This window comes from Mus caroli, unplaced genomic scaffold (assembly GCF_978045245.1).
Source record: "Mus caroli unplaced genomic scaffold, Mus_caroli_1 scaffold_11, whole genome shotgun sequence".
Classification (NCBI taxonomy): domain Eukaryota; kingdom Metazoa; phylum Chordata; class Mammalia; order Rodentia; family Muridae; genus Mus; species Mus caroli.
In genome coordinates this window covers 74,488,647-74,508,723 of record NW_028227266.1, presented here as the reverse complement: position 1 = coordinate 74,508,723, position 20,077 = coordinate 74,488,647, and the positions used below count along the sequence as shown (strand labels likewise).

At 37.2% G+C, this 20,077-nt stretch overlaps 1 protein-coding gene across 1 annotated transcript in view; it reads right to left on the bottom strand.

Moving 5' to 3' along the window:
• Bmp5 (bone morphogenetic protein 5) overlaps window positions 1-20,077 on the bottom strand; it is a 132,442-nt gene that overhangs the window by 67,131 nt on the left and 45,234 nt on the right. Inside the window, exon 2 of the mRNA XM_021172253.2 lies at window positions 11,238-11,430. Coding sequence (XP_021027912.1) covers window positions 11,238-11,430 — 193 coding nt within the window. The remainder of the gene's footprint in view (window positions 1-11,237; window positions 11,431-20,077) is intronic.

Below are 20,077 nucleotides of genomic sequence, written 5' to 3'. Positions count from 1 at the left end.
GATGCCCTCCAACAAACATCTGTAAGTACATACCCCTTAACAAAAAAGAAAAAAGAAAAAGAAAAGAATTAAAATGAATTTAGACAGAAATGAAAGTAGCTGCTCCAATTTGGATGAACGCGGACTCTCGGAGGAGCACAGGCAGGGGAGGTGTCAGCGTCTGTTTTGGGATAATTGATTTATACTTTATATTTTTAATATAATACTTTTGTGGATAGTGAAGTCCAGAAGGAGTCATTAAGTGTACCACTGCATAAAGAGGCAAGCCTCATGAGTGGAGAGACACAACCCACAGTGACAACGTGTGTCCTTCCCCTGTGAGTCCACGTTCCCTTGTAACAATCATGGCAGTGAACAGGAATGCATGTGCACTTGAACGATCTGAATAATGTCATGATTAACATTTATAAATACATGTCGATCTTAATTGTGCTATTAAGTTTATGAACGTATGTTTGTTAAATCACAGAGAATGGCTACACATGTTCTCCTTCTGCTACTGCAGAAATGCATTGTAAAATGCTGAAACTCTGCCAACATAAAAAAAAATCACTAGTATCATTTTTAAGTGAACTTTTCTACTGTTTTGAATCCTATTATTAAAGAGCATATTATATAGAGGGAAGAGTAAAGCTATGCTGTAATGACCTCCATAATGTCTCCTCAAAGATGTCTCTAAAATATAGAAATTTTGAATAACTAATACACAGATTTAAAAAAATCAAAAATTGAAGTATTTCTGACAAAAATGAAAGTGAAACTCTAAATCAATATTTGAGGCACTCCATAGTCACTACGTCAATTTTACTTGGTTTATACTACTCACTGAGCCTTCAGAGAAATTAAAGTAAGTGAATAGGACAATCAAATCACCTAGTTAGCAAATATGGCACTATAAGTATTCAAAGTGCTTAGCAGAGGAAGGCTGAAGACATGCTGAAGTCTGATGCAGGATATAGTTTGACATATTACAGACTTATGATGAGCAGGAAGTGCAAGGCAGAAAGATTCATATTGTACACAAGTTTTCAGGACCCACTGCATTCATTTATACTCGACAACATCAATCAACTTTCTTCTTCTCCTAACTTGGGAAAGCCACCAAATATATAGAATAAGTAAAATATTTTAAAAATAGGATTCCTCATAGTTTTACAGTATTTGATAATCATCTCTGAAGTTGTATTCTTTTAAACTAACCACTCTACTCACTACTTAAACGCAAGTCACCGTATCTTTGAAAAGACTCAAAGGCTACATAGCTCTCAAGATTGCTCCTTTCTAAAATATGATATAGTTTCCCAATCATTTCTTCAAAGATGATGGCCCCAATCATTAAAGCACTTGAAAAACAAGAGATTAAAAAGAGTGCCTGGCAAATACAGAAGTGGATGCTCACAGTCATCTATTGGATGGAACACAGGGCTCCCAATGGAGGAGCTAGAGAAAATACCCAAGGAGCTAAAGGGGTCTACAACCCTGTAGGAGGAACAACAATACGAACTAACCAGTACCTCCCAGAGCTGTGTCTTTAGTTGCATATGTAGCAGAGGATAGCCTAGTCAGCCATCAATGGGAGGAGAGTCCCTTGGTCTTGTGAAGATCATATGCCCCAGTACAGAGGAATTCTAGGACCAGGAAGCAGGAGTGGGTGGGTTGGGGAGCAGGGCGGAAGAGGGTATAGGGGACTTTGGGAATAGTATCTGAAATGTAAATGAAGAAAACATCTAATAAAATTTTTTTTAAAAAGAGGTAGCTTTGGATGTAAAGTGTATGTATGTGCACATGTTCACATACATATGTCCATGTAAGTGTATGTACATGCATTTGGAGGCCGAAATTTGATATGACATACTTTCCTCAATCACTCTCTATGTTGCTTTCTGAGATGGGATCTCTCCTGAGCCCAGAGATCACTTATTCTAAGGTGCTGGCCAGGGTGGTCCAGGGGTGATCCCGCTCCTGCCCCTCATCACTGAGATTGCTGCTGTGCATCACCTCTCCCTGCTTTTTACTTTTATTCTTTGACATGGGTATGAAGGTCCAAACTCAAGTCTTCAGGCTTAAGTGGCAAACAGTTTACCAACAGTGATGTCTCCCCAGAGCCCCACAAAGGGATAATTTTGATAGGTTACATCAACAAAGTTCTTCAGGTAACCATTTAGGTGATATTTTCTACTATTTTAAAACTGTATTACATCATCATTCCATAAGAGAAAAAAATATCTAAGGTCAAGTCACAAATCTTTCTAATATGTCCCTCTTTGCTACTAACAATAGATTTAATGCATACCTTTAGAGGGAAACCATGCCACAGACTTGTGCAAGCTTTAAACGTCTGCATTTCCATGACAAATTGCAATGTAACAGATGACAAATCCAAAAAGGGTGGTATCAAAAAACTATGCATTCTAGTTCACCTTGGAAGGGTTCAGATAGTCAACTGATTTCATAGGTACCAACATGGTTTCCTATTCTTGAACAAAACTATTTTATTCTGATTATTTCTTTTGTTTCTCCTTTTTCTATTTATATAAAAACTTGCACATTACCTCCAGACAATAAAATTTGCTTTAGGGTAATAAAGTATATTATCAATGAACACAGTGGCAGCCATTCTATGAGTTCATTCAAGTGTGCAAACCTTTTTCTTTTTTTTTCCAAGACAGGGTTTCTCTGTGTAGCCCTGGCTGTCCTGGAACTCACTCTGTAGACCAGGCTGGCCCTCGACTCAGAAATCCGCCTGCCTCTGCCTCCCAAGTGCTGGGATTAAAGGTGTGTACCACCACGTGCACCACCACTGCCTAGCCATGTATGCAATTCTATTCACAGTTGTAACTTAAAATAAACCCACTCTAACTCTATAGGAAATTAGGTGTGAATTCCTGTGTATTATAAAATTTCTCTACAAAGAACTTTTATCACTAAGAATAGTTTTTAAAAGCCTTATCATTTCCCATGAACAGTATACAATAAACCTGTTACATTTGACTGTTGTTCCTAAGGATCGTACTTAGGACCTCATGCATGCTAGTCAAGAGCTCTGGCAATGCGCCTGTACTGTGACTGGAAGAGAATAAAATCTTATTGTTTTAAGGTACCCAGACTTTTAGTAGTTTGCTATAGCCACTTCAAGGAATCCACACACTCACTGAATTGGAAGACTCCCCACGTGAAACAGAGAGTTCACTAATATAAAGTACTGAGGAAAACAAGGAGGAAAGCAAGCATGCCTATAAAATCCTTGGGCAGTGAGACTATCAGTGGATGACAGGCAACAGTAGAGTTTTAGAAATCTAACTGCAATGGCTGAGAAATGAATGAGAAAGTGAAAGGATTGGATTGTGATTTGGGGGGCTAAGGGACAACAGAAGCAAGTAGGAGAGGTTCTCTAATAAATGATAAATGATGTTGCTTATACAGTGCATTTAAAGACATACTCATAAGACAAAGCGTTTACTATGTTAACACAAGAAAATCTTGGGTAGACAATATTGGATCTCCTTTAAAACCAGCATGTACTGTTATGTCTTCATAGCACTACACTTGAAGTTCAAATACAAAACTTCTTTATGAATAAAATAGAGGCAGAGGATTAGCTAATATGCTTACTTTTGATCATAAACCAACAATTACAGTGACATTTGTACTGCTTTTATTTATATATTCTTTTGACCTTGCAATGGACAGCATCTCCATTTGCATTTTTCTGCATAGTTCTATGAAAGGTGCTGTATGACATACTTGTGGATAATGTGTTTTCTTGCTTCCTTCTCAATGCAACTGACACACATTTCACACTGATAATTTTCCTACAACCTAAAGCAGGAATGTAAGATTTTTGGATCCTCTGCATCTTTGTTAGAGTTTCCATTTCAGAGATAAAACACTGATCAAAAGAAACCTGCAGAATAAAGGTTTCATAGTCTAACAAAACAACTCTATCAGCTAGAAGACAAATATTCAAACATGTGAGCCTATAAGGGACATTTTATATTAGAACAGAATGTGGCCAAGAACAGCTTGGACAAACTGCTAGGACATTTGCCGTTCTACTTCATCGCTACAAGGCACAATCACATCTCCACACTGCCCAGGCTTTCTCAAATTGAAACTCTTTCATCATCTTTCTTGAGTTTTTCTTTGAATAACTTATAAATTCTAGGAAAATAATTTACTTACACGACATTCATATCATGGCTTATATTGGAAGGAAATTACTGGGTCAGGAACTCAAAATTAGTGATATAATCAGTTACCAAACAAAAATTCCTCAGCTGTCTCATCACATAAATATTGCCACCACACTCCTGAGGAATTAATCTGGTACTGAGCTCACTAGCTAAACATATCACAATAATAAATTATAGTTTCTGAACGCTGTCTTAAAGTTTGCCCAGTCCCCAGTGGATACATCTACCAGACACTCAGGGAGCCCGGCAGAAGAGTGAGTGCATACAGAGATTGTAAGAGGCTCATGGAGTTTGCTGTGAGATGGTGTAACGCCAGAAGCTATAGCCACAAAGTCTCACCTATTTGACAGCTTAAACATGAGCCAAACAAAGATGACACAAATGGATGTGCCAAAGACGATGGGAAAACCCCAGAGACCTCAACCCTACACAAAGAATGGACAACTAAATAAGCGAAAGGTGGGAGAGAGAGTTTTCCTGGGGGAAAGCATCACAGGTGGTTATCCAATACCAAATAGTCAGCCCTGAAAGCATACACACAGGTAACATTAAACACACTGAGCAGGTTGTATACAGGGATAGATAGATAGATAGATACATACATACATACATACATACATACATACATACATACATACATACATAGACTATATATATAGATATCTGTAGTAGGTTGTACTTAGAAACTTATTATATATAATTATATATTATACATATATTTATATATAAAATGTTGTATAGTTTTATATATTTAAATTTTATATTATAATAGATATATATTCCTAAATACAGCTTATATGTGTATATGCTATATATACATATAGCATATAACAACAATGAAAAATGCCATGAACTTGAAACAAAGCAGGAGGAAGTAACGGAAGGGCTTGAAGAGAGGAAATGGAAGGGGCAGTGATTTAATTATGTTATAATATTAAAAATAAAAGAAGTATATGGAAAAAAGGTAAAGTTTAGATTGTGTGCTGTTTTTAGATGTTTTTAGATGACCCTTACTATTTCATACAAAACAAACACGGACTTCTAAAATTCTGAAAATCATGAGTATCGGTATTCCAGAATATCTGATTCTGTGTCATATTTTAAATATTGAGATTTTAAAATGAGCACTTGGGATCAGATTATTCGTTGTTGGTTAAAGGAGATGCCTGGTGCCTTTTAGAAGGTTTTGTAGGACGCACTATACAAACTCAGCGTAACCACACATTCAATGCCTGTAGTACACACCCAAATCCCACACCATCCCCGTCAATGTGACAACCAAAAAGACATTCAGACATTGACAAATGTTCCCTAGGGAGCTGTGGGGCCCCAGTTGAGAACCAGTGATAGAATAAAGCTTGATCCCTGTATACCAAGAAATGTAAGCTGTGCTTGACTGCTGCCTTGCACTAGCAGAATCAACTCCACCCCCTTCCAGAGTCCTCCTCTGCTCTGCAAGTCTCATGAGGCCAGGAAATCGTCCAGTGTAGAAGCTGTCAACATACATTTATTTAGAAGAATGTCCACAGAAGAATCCCAAGTCTTAAAGAAGCACAAAGGGGGAGAGATGGTGTAAACGGGAAGCTGACTGTGGACTGAAATGATGACAGCAGAGCTAAATACACCAAGGAATGAAGGCAGCTAATAACATTGGGCAGTCTAGCCTAAAATGTTTGTGCAGTGGAGTCCAGAAATGTATGCCCATAGAGCATCAGACTCCTAAAAGGCTCGTGTGTGTGTGTGTGTGTGTGTGTGTGTGTGTGTGTGTGTGTGATTTTTAATTCAAATGTAACACTTTAGTACAGCATCAGACACATGTGTCTGTTAAATGTACATCACAACCTATGTGGCTGTTGATCATTTTGTTTGTATAATATGATTTAATTAATAACATTTTTAGGTATTTTAACATTTTAATGTATAGTATTTTAAAGTTAAAAATCCAACCCTTCCTCTGCCTCTAGAAAGTTCCTATCCACCCTGAATGATAAGTCCCAGAGCCCTCCCCTGAAACTGGTCCCCCACCCACGTGAAGAACTCATTTCCCTTCATTCACATTTCCACATCACTTAGTGCATACTTACATCATAGTTCTTAGCACATTGTATTATTGTTATTAAAGTCTGTGTGAGGCAAGCTGTCTACATCCCATGTCCCCCAGGCTATGAGCTTTTGAGATCTTATTTACTCGGCCTTGGGTCCTCTGTGCTTGCTCAACAAAAGCGTGCGTGTGGCGCTCAGCTGCATGAGCTGGAAAATTTAATAGTGTGGAAACCTCATTTCTCAATAATGTCAATATATGAGGTGTGACTGAAGAGCGGTGCGTTCTGTATGAGATTTGGAGTTGTTGGTTTTATATAAAACGATTAAAATAAATGAAATGATAGAAAAATGTGTTACCTCTTTAGCAGGAAAAATACAGACTTGGATGCCTATCAGAACACTTCTTTAAATTGCACGCATTTAAATGTGCATAAGCATAAATCAGGAATGTAAGAGATGGTAGGAATAAAATCTAGAATGTAAAGAGTTGTAGGTTACATAGACGAAACAAGTGGGAAAGTAGATGGCATTAGGGCTCTATCCACTTTGCAGTGAGGTTGCTTAACACTCTTTGAGGATTCACAAGCTAGCTGGCTAATCGATCAGCTGAGGTCTCTTAAGTGAAACATCCAAACATTAGACAAAGTGATAGCAAAGTTTCCACACACACATACACATGAAGGCAGGACCTTACAAACAGTGAGCTTCCATATGAGATAATGCATATGTGCTATTAAATGCACTGAACCAAAAAGTACAATCTATAAGAATCTCAACTGCTTCTGAAGTTTCCTGAAAATACATTAAAAATTTACAGTTCTGAGGCTAGAGAGATGGCTCACTGGTTAAGTGCACTGGTTTCTCTTCCAGAAGTCCTGAGTTCAATTCCCAGCAACCACCTGGTGGCTTGCAACCATCTGTAATAGGATCTGATGCCCTCTTCTGGTGTGTCTGAAGACAATGATAGTGTACTCTCATACATAAAATAAATAAATAAATCTTTCTGAAAAATTTACAGTTCTGGTGATAAAAGCTTTGAGATGTGACATACATTTTGAAAATATAAGAAAACTATTTTCTTTTCCTACCTCTATTTTAGTTATTTAAGGAGCAGCAGGTATATATTCATATGACAGACTACATACAGCAAATGATTTTGAAGATTTATTTGAATCTTAAAATTACTTTTTTGTATTGCAATTCTTTCTCTTTTAACTGATCATACACTGTGGAATGTGGCTTTATTTTTTTTTACCTTGATTCCTGTCTCACAGAATTAAAGTTAAATTAGCATGAAAAAATTCAATAAAATAAATAAAGAGAAAATATTAGTTCTAATTTTCATTGGGGAAAATTCCTTCCATAGCTTAAGAAATATAAGAGAAACATTTTTAAATCCTAGTATTTTGACATTCGTCCTCACTGAGGAGCAGCTGGGAATTCTACTTAGCATATATGTAGTATAAAGTTTTTTCCCTCTATCTCTTTCTCTTTCTCTATACCTTTCTTTTTCTCTCTTCCTCTTTCTCTTTCTCTTCATATGTGTGTACAAAAATATCGTAAGCACAAAGAATTATGGGCTTGAATTGGTCAACTTTCTATTACTACAAATGAAATATTTAAAATAATAAACATACAAATGGAAAAGAGTTATTTGGACTTGTTATTTTATCAATCCCAGTCCTGATCAAGTAGCCCAATAAATACTGAAGCCTTGTAGGGAGGAATGCATTGTGGTAGGGTTTTGTGGCTGAACAAAGTATCCATCAATCATGAGGTGATGCATGGACAAAGATTGAGTAAAAGTTTCAACTTTGGAAGCCATATCCCCACAGTTAAAAAAGAATCTCTGACAAAGCTCCTATCACCTCTTAGAGTCCCAGGGAACCTCAACAGTCCCCTTCTGAAGGTCACACCTTTAACATACAGGTCTTTAAGGAACATTTAACCTCAAAACTATAACAAGACCTGAAAAGGTGTCTTTTTATTTTGGTCAATATAAAATTTTATATTTAGAATCAGTCAAAATATTCAGAATGAGGAAGGCCAGATGTATTAAACATTCTTCTGAAAAAGACATGAAATGTTAAATAACCAAGAACAACTTAATGTCCATTAAAATACACCAGACTCCTCATCATAAATAATAGTGATGTCAAAATATTAATTCAGATCAAACAACTTAGTAGAACCAGGAATAAAAAGAAATGTTTACAACATCCTTCCTTCCACTGTAGAAAAGATAGTTATAAGTAAAATAAAATTAGAGTTGAGAAATATTAAGTAATGTTCAAAATACTATTTTCAATTATCACTTAACTTTGAAAGGTATACCATTATTTCATGCCAAACAGATGTTTTATAGGACTCATTACATGCACAGGTATTGTGCCTCTATTTTATAAGTAGAACCACTAGTATACTTTATGAGTCACACTTGAAATTCCATCACTTGATAGGCAGAGACATAGATTCTATAAGTTCTAAACTAGCCTGGACTACATACAAGATATTTTAACTTTAAGAACAACAATGAAAATCAATGATTAAAAACACCACTACAGTGAGAGTTTTTAAAAATATAACTCACCTGTGGCCAACAACTACTGTTAAGAAAATGACACAGATCTTTCTGACTTCTTATTAGTTCTCTTATAATAGCAGTGCATATAGAGCAAATTTTATTAAAATGATCCTCCTTAATTGGTGTTCCATGGGATACTAATAAGTGCTACACATCTAAAACTCAGTTAAAAAATAATTCTGAAGAAGGCCAGCTAAAACAATTTTTTTTTTACCCTTGAGATCTTTTTAACCATGTGACTTTCTGTTTAGCATCATGAGCATTCTACAGGTCGTCAAAGGTATTTGACTTCAATTTTTTATCTTCAATAAGTATTGTGAGAGACTAATAAATTGTTCTTTGGGAAACTATAACAATTAGAACATCAAGGAAAACCTAAACACTGGAAAACTATAAAGAGTTATCAAGGTAAAGAGTGACTACACATAGAACCTTAAGTATTTACCAAAGGACACAGAAGTTCCCCATGAGAAAGTTCTGATCTCCTGAATGGAAGCTACTGGCAGATGAAGAGCTTCTGGCTATAACATGTCAACTCTTCAACAAAAATAGCTAATCACTATCTCTTGTGAGGCTATGCCAGTGCCTGGCAAATACAGAAGTGGATGCTCACAGTCATCTATTGGAGGGAACACAGGGCCCCCAATGAAGGAGCTCGAGAAAGTACCCAAGGAGCTAAAAGGGTCTGCAACCCTATAGGAGGAACAACAATATGAACTAACCAGTACTCCCTAGAGCTCGTGTCTCGGGCTGCATATGTAGCAGAAGATGGTCTAGTCGGCTATCAATGGGAGGAGAGGCCCTTGGTCTTTTGAAGATTATATGCCTCATTACAGGGGAATGCCAGGACCAGGAAGCAAGAGTGGGTGGGTTGGGGATCAGGGAAGGGAAGAGGGTATAGGGGACTTTCAGAGAGGAAACTAGGAAAGGGGATAGCATTTGAAATGTAAATGAAGAAAATATCTAAAAAGATAGCTAATCACCACAAAGATGACTAACTAAAACATTTCTGTGTTAGATTAAAGGTCAGAGAACATGTTTATGAACTATAGTTAATACCTGGTTCTTCATTTGCATCAGTCCATTATCAGTGATATTTTCAGGCTCTTAATATTTTGATCTATCATCTGTTATCATGCAGTTTCCAAATATCTTTAGAAAGGATGGGCACTGGTTGTCTGTCAGAATCTAATATAAGTAGAACTATCTTTATTCAAAATACACATAACTAATTGTATAATATCCCACCCCTTACCTAGCAAACAAGTCCTTTCTGGTTTACAGAACTCTGATCTATTTAAATAATATTATATGAAATTTTGTGTAGGTATAATAAAACACAAATTTTCTTGACTGAAAGGCAAATTGACAAAATGAGACAAAGACAAAGAAAAAACAGAGAGAGAGACATGATGCCATTTCATACATGGATTGGTCAGTAGTAGAAAATTCTGTAAAATGTTGGAGGGATATTTTTTTCTGAGACAGGGTTTCTCTGTATAGCCCTGGCTGTCCTGGATCTCACTTTGTAGAGCAGGCTGGCCTCAAACTCAGAAATCTGCCTGCCTCTGCCTCCCAAGTGCTGGGATGAAGGCACGCGACACCACGCCCGGCTGGAGGGATTCTTAATATTTACTTATTCATTTCTTTTCATTTTTAGACATATTTTGACTTTTTTTTTTTTTTTTTTTTTTTTTTTTGGTATTTCGAGACAGGGTTTCTCTGTATAGCCCCGCTGTCCTGGAACTCACTTTGTAGACCAGGCTGGCCTCGAACTCAGAAATCCGCCTGCCTCTGCCTCCCGAGTGCTGGGATTAAAGGCGTGCGCCACCACGCCCGGCTACGATATTTTGACATTTTTATTCAGTATATATGTGTGTGCATGCATATCAGGTGTTAAAGGATATCAGTCAGAAGAGAAATTCAGTTAGGGTTAAAGGTGGTTGTGGGCTGCCTGAAATAGGTGCTAGGAGCCAAACTATGGTCCTCTACAAGACTGAGAGCTCTCAACTGCTGAACCATTTCACTAGCTCCTTATTCTTACTGTTTAGTGTTCTTTTTTTATATATATTTTTTTATTACATCTTTTCCTCAATTACATTTCCAATGCTATCCCAAAAGTCCCCCATACTCTCCCCCCCACTTCCCTACCCACCCATTCCCATTTTTTTGGCCCTGGCATTCCCCTGTACTGGGGCATATAAAGTTTGCATGTCCAATGGGCCTCTCTTTCCAGTGATGGCCGAGTAGGCCATCTTTTGATACATATGCAGCTAGAGTCCACAGAACTGTTTAGTGTTCTTTACCTGGCTCAGAATCTCCTTTCATTCAAGAAAATGTTGTAAATTACATAAGCTATGAATGGCGTTTTTACTAAAATCCAGTCCTTGCTAGGATAGTCAATATAACGTTGATACCTGTTTGTGTATTCCTTGATGATCTGATATATGCTGATCTTAATTGTTTCATTTTCAAATCGATGGTTTCCCTTGTCCTTATAAATCCGGAATTCGGCTGCTGTCACTGCTTCTCCATGTGGAATCTGGGTCAGATCAAACCGAAACTCTTTGTAATGCCTCCTCTGATGAGAAAAGTCCTTGTCTCTTTCAACTGAAAAAAAAAAAAAATAAGGAATGAAGAGAAAATGTTAGCTCCTTATAAAATATGGAAATCAATGATAAATTCTCCGCCTTTAAAAATGAAAACAAGCAGGATAGTATAAAACTGAGAAAACACTAAAACCACAGACTCATACATGTTTCCAGTTAAAGGAAATTCCACAAACCAACAGCCTTTTGGTTCAAATGCAATATAACCGTCTGGTTTTATACAAATTCCTGGATCCTAAATGGAAAGACTATCCAAAGAGTTTTTTTTTTTTAAGTGAAGGTTGTAAAGTGATTGCCAATATGTATCAAGTACCAGAACCTAGGTTTCATACAAGAACAAAAATGATGACATAGAAGCCTCCAGAGTTTCGAGTGAAGTCATAGCAAAGAGGGGAGGAGGAAGAGTCTGTAACACAGGACATTATGTGACATTTTTGTAGGCAAATAAATGAAGCAAAATCTTTTTCTGATTTAAAACAAATTTATTTTTTAGCTGATCCATAAAAACCGAATTTACATTCATGTGATGCTTCCTTTGTGTAATTCGGAGGTATATGCTGTCTAAGGTTTCAATCAGGAGAAATACATGTCCTCTAATGGGGATCATTCCTTTACAGCAATGCTTAAAACTCCTTCCTCCAGCTTTATGAAGCATATATTAAACAACATTCATTCTTCTGTGGGACAACATACCAGAACAGCTTTCTCTACCTGACTGCAATGTATACCAGAAGAAAGACCACTTCTGCAGTGACTTCCCCAGATGAGAGCAAGTTATCTAATTACTTAATATTTATTTACTTACTTACCTACCTACCTACCGACTTACTTACTTTCTTTCTTACTTATGTGAATGAAATAGCTTTCCTCTATTCTAAGGCTCTTGCATGGATGCTTGCTCTGGCGAAGTGTAACATCTTCAGACCTCTGTCCTCAGAGTGAAATGAGAACCCAGCTCCCCTCTTTTAACTACCTTCCACCAAATGAAATAAAAAATATAGCTCTCCTGAGAATAGTAAAAAAAAAAAATGCTGAAGGATTTAGAGCAATACATTTCAAATACATTGTAACACGATTTGACTTAGTGTGTGCTGTCTGACAGGTTTTTCCTAGTGGCTACCAGGCGTTCCTAATGAGCTAGTTACATAAAGGATTCATTTAGGAACATTCACTGTTACCTAATGGCTTAGTTTCTCTGGTTTTTGAGTTTTCAAAGATCTTAATCACTTAGGATAATATGATATATTATTATAAAAAAACTGCTATGATACACAATATCCAAGGCATTTTATAATTACCATCAACAGTAATTTTAACATTTTACAATGATTTTTTCATTCCTAAAATTTTATTGCAAAAAGGTTTAAAAAATACACACACAAGCACATACATACATACATACATATATGTGCTAGACTTATAAATTTAAAAAATTGTGTTAGGGTACAAAAATTTCTTTGAATTAGTTGACATGATTCTGATACTGTTGTAAGTATTCAGAACTTGGGGATCTAAACTAAAGAAAGGCTTATAGTTGGTGAAAGGAGAACATGGCTATACAGTTATGACACTACGGAACTGAGCATCAAAATGTTTGTGCTCCAAAGCCAGATGAGAGACACTTCTGAAGCAAGTCATGACTAAAACACATAGCATTCCTGGTCTTTGTTATTCAAAAAAAATCTCATGTTTATTTTCAGCCATAGTAGGTGATTTTGGGAGTCAGGGGCCCTCTGCCTACTTACAGCTCAGGCACTATGATTAGCCTCTGAAAACAAGAGGATGAGAGTTAGAGCCATCCCTGTGCTCTGGGGCTCACCGGAATGATGAATTTTAGCTCTATGACTCGCACTAGCGCTACTTAACATGATTTAGTGAAGTGTGTTCCTTTAAAATATCATTATCTTATTCCTAATAAAGACCTATGTTCAGAGGAAATAGGAGCACTTTCTCTAAATGAGGCAAATGAGGCTATCTTAGAACATTGTTTGGATTCATACTTCTGGCCGGCAATAGAATAGACAGAGTGTCCCCCACCTTCCTCTGTCCATCCACTCCTGCCTGAGAAAATGGCAGCAGTAATGGCAGAAAACGCCAGTTAACTGGGTGGCTAATCACTGAAAGTGCATTTCTGAATGTTAAATTTGCCACAATTTATGTTTTGAGAGGACTAAACTAAGCTATCTGAATTATTATTTTTGTATATAATTTAAATCAATGGATGGTGACACTGTCCCTTGACAGTAGTTAGTAGCATTTGTCTGGCATAAACTGATACATTCTGCTGTGCAGAACCTCATCTCAGAGCTGCTTTTCATTGTATTGAACATGGAGGAAATAAAGAGTGACACGAAAGTTTCATCCACGGTTGCTAAATGTCAGGACCAGCCTGCTACTCCACGTATACACTACTATTTCTTCCTGTTTTATTAGTATGAGAATAAATTCTTGAATTAACAACTCTAAAGAATTTTGTAAAAATTTCTTTCAGTCGGGAGGTGGTGGCGCACACCTTTAATCCCAGCACTCGGGAGGCAGAGGCAGAGGCAGGTGGATTTCTGAATTCGAGGCCAGCCTGGTCTACAAAGTGAGTGCCAGGACAGCCAGGGCTACACAGCGAAACCCTGTCTCGATAAAAACAAAACAACAACAACAAAAAATTGTTTCAGCTTCATTTGGTGACTAAACTGGAAGTCAACTTATATAAAATGATGTAAAGTCTCTACCTGTCCCAGTTCATCTAAATGTTTGCGTTTCTATATAAAGTCTGTGCATTATCTAACTAACCCCCTCCCAGGGCTGGAGAGTAAGAGCATTGGCTGCTCTTCCAGAGGTCCTGAGTTCAATTCCCAGCAACCACATGGTGGCTCATAACCATTTTAATGAGATCTGGTGCCCTATTCTGGTCTTCAGGCATACATGCCCGAGACTGCTGTATACATAATAAAAAAATATTTTTTTAAAAAAAGTAACCTCTCCTAGACCCTAGGTAACTAGTTCTCTACCTGACGACAAGTACCCACTGAGACATTCACAAATATGTTTACTCCATTCTACAAAGAGGTGATATCTAGTATTATAAATTATAGCAACCATTAATCAAATTTTCTTATTGAGATTTAAGTCAAAACTCATACCATAATCCTGGCTATGAGAGTTGACATGTGACTGTCTTAGTCAGCGTTTCTATTCCTACACAAACATCATGACCAAGAAGCAAGTTGGAGAGGAAAGGGTTTATTTGGCTTACACTTCCATACTGCTGTTCATCACCAAGGAAGTCAGGACTGGAACTCAAGCAGGTCAGGAAGCAGGAGCTGATGCAGAGGCCATGGAGGGATGTTCTTACTGGCTTGCTTCCCCTGGCTTGCTCAGCCTGCTCTCTTATAGAACCAAGACTACCAGCCCAGAGATGGTCCCACCCACAAGGGGCCTTTCCCCCTTGATCACTAATTGAGAAAATGCCTTACAGTTGGATCTCATGGGGGCATTTCCTCAACTGAAGCTCCTTTCTCTGTGATAACTCCAGCTGTGTCAAATTGACACACAAAACCAACCAGTACAGTGACCTTCATGGAATCCAATCTAAAGTATGCATTTCCAAACTGCAGATAATTTGTACTAATGTTAAATAAGCCATCTACTCTTCTGGAGTCTAGTCTGTTTAGCCCTCAAGAAGACAACCTTTCAGAGTTTAATTAAATTTGTATTAAAAGTATATCACACAGAATCAACCTATATTCTCTGATCAGAACAGCAATTGAAATTCCAGAGTACATTGAAGCTAGCAACCAAAGAAGACTTATTTATATGGACTTCAACACCAAATAATGCCCACAAAAACCCAGCATGGTAATTTAGGTTCCTGCAAAGAGTAATTCTAGAAAGGTGGCAAATATTAATACCTCTAAATTGAAAATAAGAAATTGGATAATGAAAACTAGGTGGTAACAAATGTCTGTTTTCCAAACATCACTCTACAACTTTCAGAAATCCAAGAAAAGCCATCCAACACTACATGTGTGTTGGATACTCATTTTGTTGGATAATTTTACTTTATATTATAACTGTTTTCAATATTAAAATGATGTGTAACTCTCCAGCTGGGTTGCTTTATACCTTTAATTTCTTCATGAGATCCCATTGAAAAAATCAAAGTTCCCAAAGTAGTTTTTTTAACAGAGGTATACATAAAATTAATGTTCTCAAAATTAATATTCTTGCCTTCTTAAAAGCAAAGTCTTACCTCTTCGTGTTGTGAAAATTTAGTAAATATTAAGCATTTTAATGGACCACAATGCATTATATGTTAAATGGCTTGGAAAACTTGGAAAAAGTACTCAAGAGCAAAACTCAGAAATTCTTCTTCTGTTGTTAGCGTTTATATTTGTATTATACTAAATGTTTTCTTTCATTTGTTCCTTCTGTGCTTGCTGAATCAACTAAATGCAAGGTGTTTCCTCAACCTTTTTTCCTATCATTTTTAGTAAAATCTGCTTCACTGGAACAAAAGATCAAATAACTATAAAATCCATAATCCTATTTTGCTGAGGCAATCTATTATAATCCCCTCCAAAGCTCAGGAAATATTAAAGAAGGTGCGGAAAGAATGTAAGATCACAACAAAGATAGAGAGAGAGGGGCAGGGCTCAGGGAGGGGGAGGGACACCAACTTCTGCCATGCTTCTGTTGGTGGTGAGTGTTAGCAGAAGCAGAGGCAACTGAATAAGGAAGAAGACACTTCCAAGGAGACATCAAGCAGGAGCTTGGAAGAAGTTTGGAATCTCAAAGGCCCAGTTCATAAAATATTGGAACTTTTAAATAGGTCATTTTCATATATGTCTTAGCATATTCTATCTGTTACATACTGGCCCCTTGGCTAGGGTTCCAGCCTTCTTCTTTGCCAATAAGTGTCTGCCATAGGCCAGTTTTGAACACCATGCTTTTCTGGATCTCATTCCCTGCCCACTCTTCTGTCTCAATTCTAGCTTCCTGGACTTTCCTGCATTAACAGTAACCACATTAAAGAACACAGACATTTTCTCAGCACCTCTAGGACACCAATGAATTGCAAGAATTCAATCACTGTGCTATTTGTCTTCTTCAACTTACTACAGAATAGAGCTGTATAAGCTGTGAGGCTATTTCGTTCTTAAACACACAAAGGTTCACACAAAACTGGGCACTTTGAAACCCTGTCATGGAATCTGGAGGATCCATGGCACCCTACCACTCCCTGGTTTAAATAAAAAATGATGGTTGGTGACAAGAGAAACATTTCCTTCACCGGAGAGATATCTATGTTCATGTAAACAAACTCTTGCCTCTAAGCTCCTTGCTCCTATTGCAACCTCAATACCCTGATGAGACTCATTCAGTCATTAGGTGGGTGGGAGAAAGAAAAAAAGATGTGAAAGAAGGATGAAGAGATGGCTAAGCAGTTTAGAGTGTTTGAGGGTTTTATGGAGTTCTGTTCCTACAACTGTGTTAAATAGCTCACAATTGTCTGTAACTTCAGCTACAGGGCATTGAGCAACCTCTTCTGGCCTCTGCAGATACTACTTCCATGCACAAACTCTCACACAGACACACACATACATAAGTATAGGTATGTATGTAATATATGTATTTTATACATATAAACATAAAAATAAAATAAAGCTTTTATTAAAAGACATAAGAGTAGATAGAGAGACATGAATGTCAGGAGGAAGATGGAGAACAGTCAGAGTTGGAGAAGCAATCAGGAGAAAATGGGGTAAATATGACTGATCATATATGTCATGTACATGTACTAAAATGCCATGCTGAAACCCATCATTAATGTATAATTGACATATGATAATAAAAGCATAAAAACTCTTTTTTAAAGATTTTTATTTATTCATTTCATGTATATGAGTACACTGTAGCTGTATACATGATTGTGAGTCATCATGTGGTTGCTGGGAATTGAACTCAGGACCTCTGCTTGCTCCAGCCCCACTCACTCCAGCCCCACTCACTCCAGCCCCACTCGCTCCAGCCACATTAAAACTCCTAATTAATGACAATATACATAAAAAATAACCAACATCAGTGGACTTAGCTCATTGGAGCCAAACTCAGATTTGTCAAAATAAATTGGAGAACACATGATACAACACTATGCTCTAGTAGAGAAAATTTCATTCCCTAAACTTATACATATTATTTATTTTGTATGAAGCAAAATTGAAACTATTAGGAAAAAATATAACTACATCTGAAGTCCATTGTATCAGTGTATTGAAATATAATTCCAATTAAAGCCCATTGTATCAATCAGTTCCCCTATGATCATTTTATTTGAAAAGAGCACTGCGGCCTTTATTAATGTCAAAACTCAGCAGAGCGCATTTCTCTAACAATCATATATTGGCTCTACTTTTTTGACACATTCTACTCCTGTTACCTTCCATTTGTGTCACTGGAATGTTTCAAATTGGAAAAAAAAAAAAAAAGCCCTCGTATGGTGTATGATGGTGCACGCTGTGTGTTCCAATGGACAGGACTATGTAGGCAATTGCACATGGTATCATGAGGAATTACCAATAAATCTATCAACATAGTATTGTTTATTTGAGCTCATGAATGTTAATGGATCTTTTAAAATTCCAATTTGTTTTACTGAGCACACATACACACCAAAAAAATCTATCAAAAATGTGATAATAGCATAATCTGTCAAGTCAGAATCATACAGGTAAGTCGAAATCAGAATCATTGAGCTTCTAGCTTTTATTATATGTTCTCCATACATTTTTATCTACATGAACCTCCAGACAAATCTGGGTAAAGCAATATAAAGCTTAACTACCTTAGTACACTGACACAAATGATTTCGTATTATGTCTGTCTTTAAAGCCAAACACCTAAATGTGATGATATAAAAGTGTATAAGAAGCCAGGCGTGGTGGCGCACGCCTTTAATCCCAGCACTTGGGAGGCAGAGGCAGGCAGATTTCTGAGTTCAAGTCGAGCCTGGTCTACAAAGTGAGTTCCAGGAAAGCCAGGACTATACAGAGAAACCCTGTCTCGAAACACAAGAAACAAAAAACAACAACAACAAAAAAGTGTATGAGGTAAGATACGAATCAGTAGATTCATACTCCATCATAGAATGAGTTTATAGTATGACATTGTTTTAAATTATTTTTACATTTTTAAATTTTAGTTTATGTGTATGAATGTTTTATGTGTGTGTATATATTCATATGCATCATGTACATGCCTGGTGCCAGCACAGGACAAAAGAAGGGGTTGGATCTCCTGGAACTAAAGTTATGTATGGGTGATTGTGAGCCATCGTGTGTGTGGGAACCAAACCCAGTCTCATAAGAGCAATTAGTCCTCTTAATTACTGAACCATCTCTACAAATCTCACTGCTGCCACCACTCCTTTGAGACAGGACTCACTGTGTAGACCAGGTTGGCCTCAGCTCACAGGGCTCTGCTTGGCATCTGCTTCTTGAGTGCTAGGATTATGGATCAGACCATGTTGTAGCTTAAAATTGTAAATTGTCAGAATTCTGAAATTAACAGGAAGCTGCTTCTGCTCAAGATACACACGCCATAGACATTTATTGTTAAGATAGTGTGTTCTCAAATAGGTTCCTTGCCTAATGATTTCAACACTGATGGAAACTGGGGAAAAAAATGTGCCCTGGTCTAAATGTTTTTATGTCTATAATAACTGATGACTGAAGTTGTTTGACAAGAGATAACAATTTATTAATAATTTATCTTCAGTTTTAGAAAAATATATCCCTGGGCAGTCTGTCTTAATCTCATAGTCATGAGCTATACCTGAGAAGACAGAAATATCATGGGTAGCTGCAAGACCCAGACAACCCTTTCTAAGAGGATGGCTAGATGCTGAAAGTATGGAAGAGAAGGTGTAACGCTGCTGTGTGAACACTAACCTGCATGACTTCTCAAGAATCCCTTCCTTGGTCCACTAAGAAGCATAACTGGGCCCTGGAAAGACTGTTTGCGGGTAAATGAATGCAGGTTTTATCTAAATGAACAATCATGCCAGAGGTCAGGCAAACTCCAGATTACAGAGCCCTTGGAGGCTCTTAGCACCACTGTGGTATATGACTGTGAGTATTAGTTGTCTCCTTAAATATTGCAAAGCATTCTACCAAGTTGGTATTCACATTTCCTAATGCTTGTATTCCTAAATGCTCACGACTACATGTAACCTTGGGCTTTTACACACACACACATAAATACCTAGAGCACAAGCTTTGGCTTATTCCTTGACTAGCTTGTGACTTATATAACCCATCCAACTTTCTCTGAGTCCAGGGCAAATCTCCCATCTCTGACTATCTCCCAGAATTCCAGTCACTTTACAGAAATTCCCACCTTCTACTTCCTTCCTTTTGCTAATAGGTCATCAGCCTTTTATTAATTAACAGGTGATGCTTCCACACAGTACACAAGAGATTATTCCAATTAATGGTCCAATATTTATGTAATATTTTGTTTTAAAACTGTTAACAATTTAGAAGCACAAGTTACTAATCTTAAGGAAGAAAAGGGTTGACAGTGGCTGTGCTCCACGGTAATTTAGGATACTAAGAGGATAGGCTATAAACATCAATTATTGTCTCAATAATTAA